At 38.0% G+C, this 2051-nt stretch overlaps 1 protein-coding gene across 1 annotated transcript in view; it reads right to left on the reverse strand.

The window, feature by feature from the left end:
- Positions 1-1016: 1016 nt before the first annotated feature.
- The window catches only part of LOC138980830 (lens fiber membrane intrinsic protein-like), a 17098-nt gene continuing 16063 nt past the window's right edge, over positions 1017-2051 (reverse strand). The window contains exon 3 of the mRNA XM_070353713.1: positions 1017-2051. This exon is cut by the window's right edge and continues 128 nt beyond it. Within this exon, the coding sequence (XP_070209814.1) occupies positions 2019-2051 (33 nt within the window). The 3' untranslated portion in view covers positions 1017-2018.

Raw genomic sequence — 2051 nt, forward strand, 5'->3', positions numbered from 1 at the left:
ACATTTTGAAACAGGGCTAACATATCACTCAACAAGCATATTTTTTCAGAGTAGGCCTACGATCACTTTTACCTCTTTTGATGCCATTTGTCAATGCAAAAATGACACGGTCAGTTGTTTCTATTTTGTATATGTATTGTGTGGGCTCTGCGCTGCATTGTGCCATTTTTGGGTTAACATAATTATTAATATGGAACATATGTTGATGCGTATCGAGAAACTGATCTAATTTTAAAGTACGAAAACGTTATGAAAGTAAGCTATTTCCAGCCATATCGGAACGACACGCTACAAAAACTCAAATAGAAACACATCATCACATCAAACGTAAACCAGGGATGTATACCACCTTCAAAAATAGTTCCTGTGATTGTAATTGATTGGACAAATACCCCTTGTTTATTTGATTATTGACATGTCAACATATTCCTCTCTACTTTCAAAACTCCGATCTGTATTGAAGATAACTGGATGTGTTCGTGTTTTAGCAATGTTCTTCTGACAAACTTCAATGTTGTATCTAGATTTTAAATTGTAGGTCCAGCGCCATAACGAGGCGTCCGATCCGCACCTAAACGTCCACGCAAAATAAATTCTTTGAAAAAAGCTCGCTTTCTACCGAAGGCACCTAGGGTGTTCTCTAGCGGTAAGTGTTCAAGCAAAAGTATGTTTGTACTTAATATAAAAGCCTGAAAGGCGAAGTGGGCCTTACAGGGCAATTACACAATGGTGTTTCTGTGAAGTCGTTCAAACATTCTATTAACATATAAACTACTCTTGTGTTCAATTGTCTGACATATTCAAAGTTTTTCACAGGGTACTGTCCAGTGAATATGAATCAGGAGAGAGGTTGTTTCACCCGACAAGGCGCATTCAGGTGGTGAGATTGAAGATAAAACTGAAGACGAATGATATGCATCTGATACATATTTACATATAAGACAACATTAGGACATGAAGTGAAATAAAAAAAAATCAGAACAGAACAACACAAACACATGTAAATTGTAGTTAGTCTTTATTTGAAAGACATACACCTACTAAGCGTTTTGACTAAACCAATTTGAAGAAATTAACAAACAGAAAAACTTTGGCTATGCCTATAAGTGTTTCTGTGTTTGTATGTTTGTTCGTCTGTGTGTGTGTTCGTGTTGTTATTTATATCTGCGTGTGTGATTGTTTGTGTGTACATTCACCTGTGCGTATATCCGTCTCTGATTGCACTTTAGCGTGTATGTTTGTTTGGTTGTTTGGTTGTTTGTTTGTTAATGTTGGTATCATGTGCGTACATTTTCCCTGCTTGTTGAGTTTTCACTTGCTTGGTTGTATGACTGTTGTTGTCGTTTATGTTGGTGTTATTGATGTTCTTGTTGTGGGTATTTTACATTTGGAATACTGCTTAAACAATTAAACAACAGCTTGTTAAAGTTAGCGGGCAGCTTGGTTGGTAGCTGCATTGGCCTGGAAACATGTGTGTCGCTATCGGCTTGAGTTCAACTCCCTCTTTCTGCGAGGAATACAACTTTGTTCAGACTCTACTCAGTGTCCGAACACCCCCGTGCGTACGCATGCGCAGGATAAAGATCCAAAGTTCACAGCGAAAGTCTCAGGGCTTGAAAACATGAACACACACAAGCTGGGGAAAAAGAAAAAATGGGTAGCGCCGTACTGTATGACAGCTCGCTTTTATTTGGGAAACAGCAGCCGAAATTTCCAAGAGGGCAACCTTACAGGACTTATAATATATCGCATCCTATTCTTTCTTATCGTATCCATAACAAAAGCAAGCACTATATGGATCAGTCAGTGTTTGATAACCTCATGTTGTTGTCTTGCCCAAAATGAAGCAGATACCACACTTTAATTAAAGGACGTTAAACCAAAGTACCAATAGTAAGCACACAATTCATTATTCCTCAGACCGTTGCCCAATTTGAAGCAGATCCAAGTAGCAATAACCAAAAGTAGGTTAAATCAAAATACTAATTTTTTTGAAGGTAACAACAATAAAAAGCCCACTATGCAACACTCGTGCCAGTGTTTGCCTTGTC

The sequence above is a fragment of the Littorina saxatilis genome, linkage group LG11 (assembly GCF_037325665.1).
Source record: "Littorina saxatilis isolate snail1 linkage group LG11, US_GU_Lsax_2.0, whole genome shotgun sequence".
Taxonomy (NCBI): Eukaryota; Metazoa; Mollusca; class Gastropoda; order Littorinimorpha; family Littorinidae; genus Littorina; species Littorina saxatilis.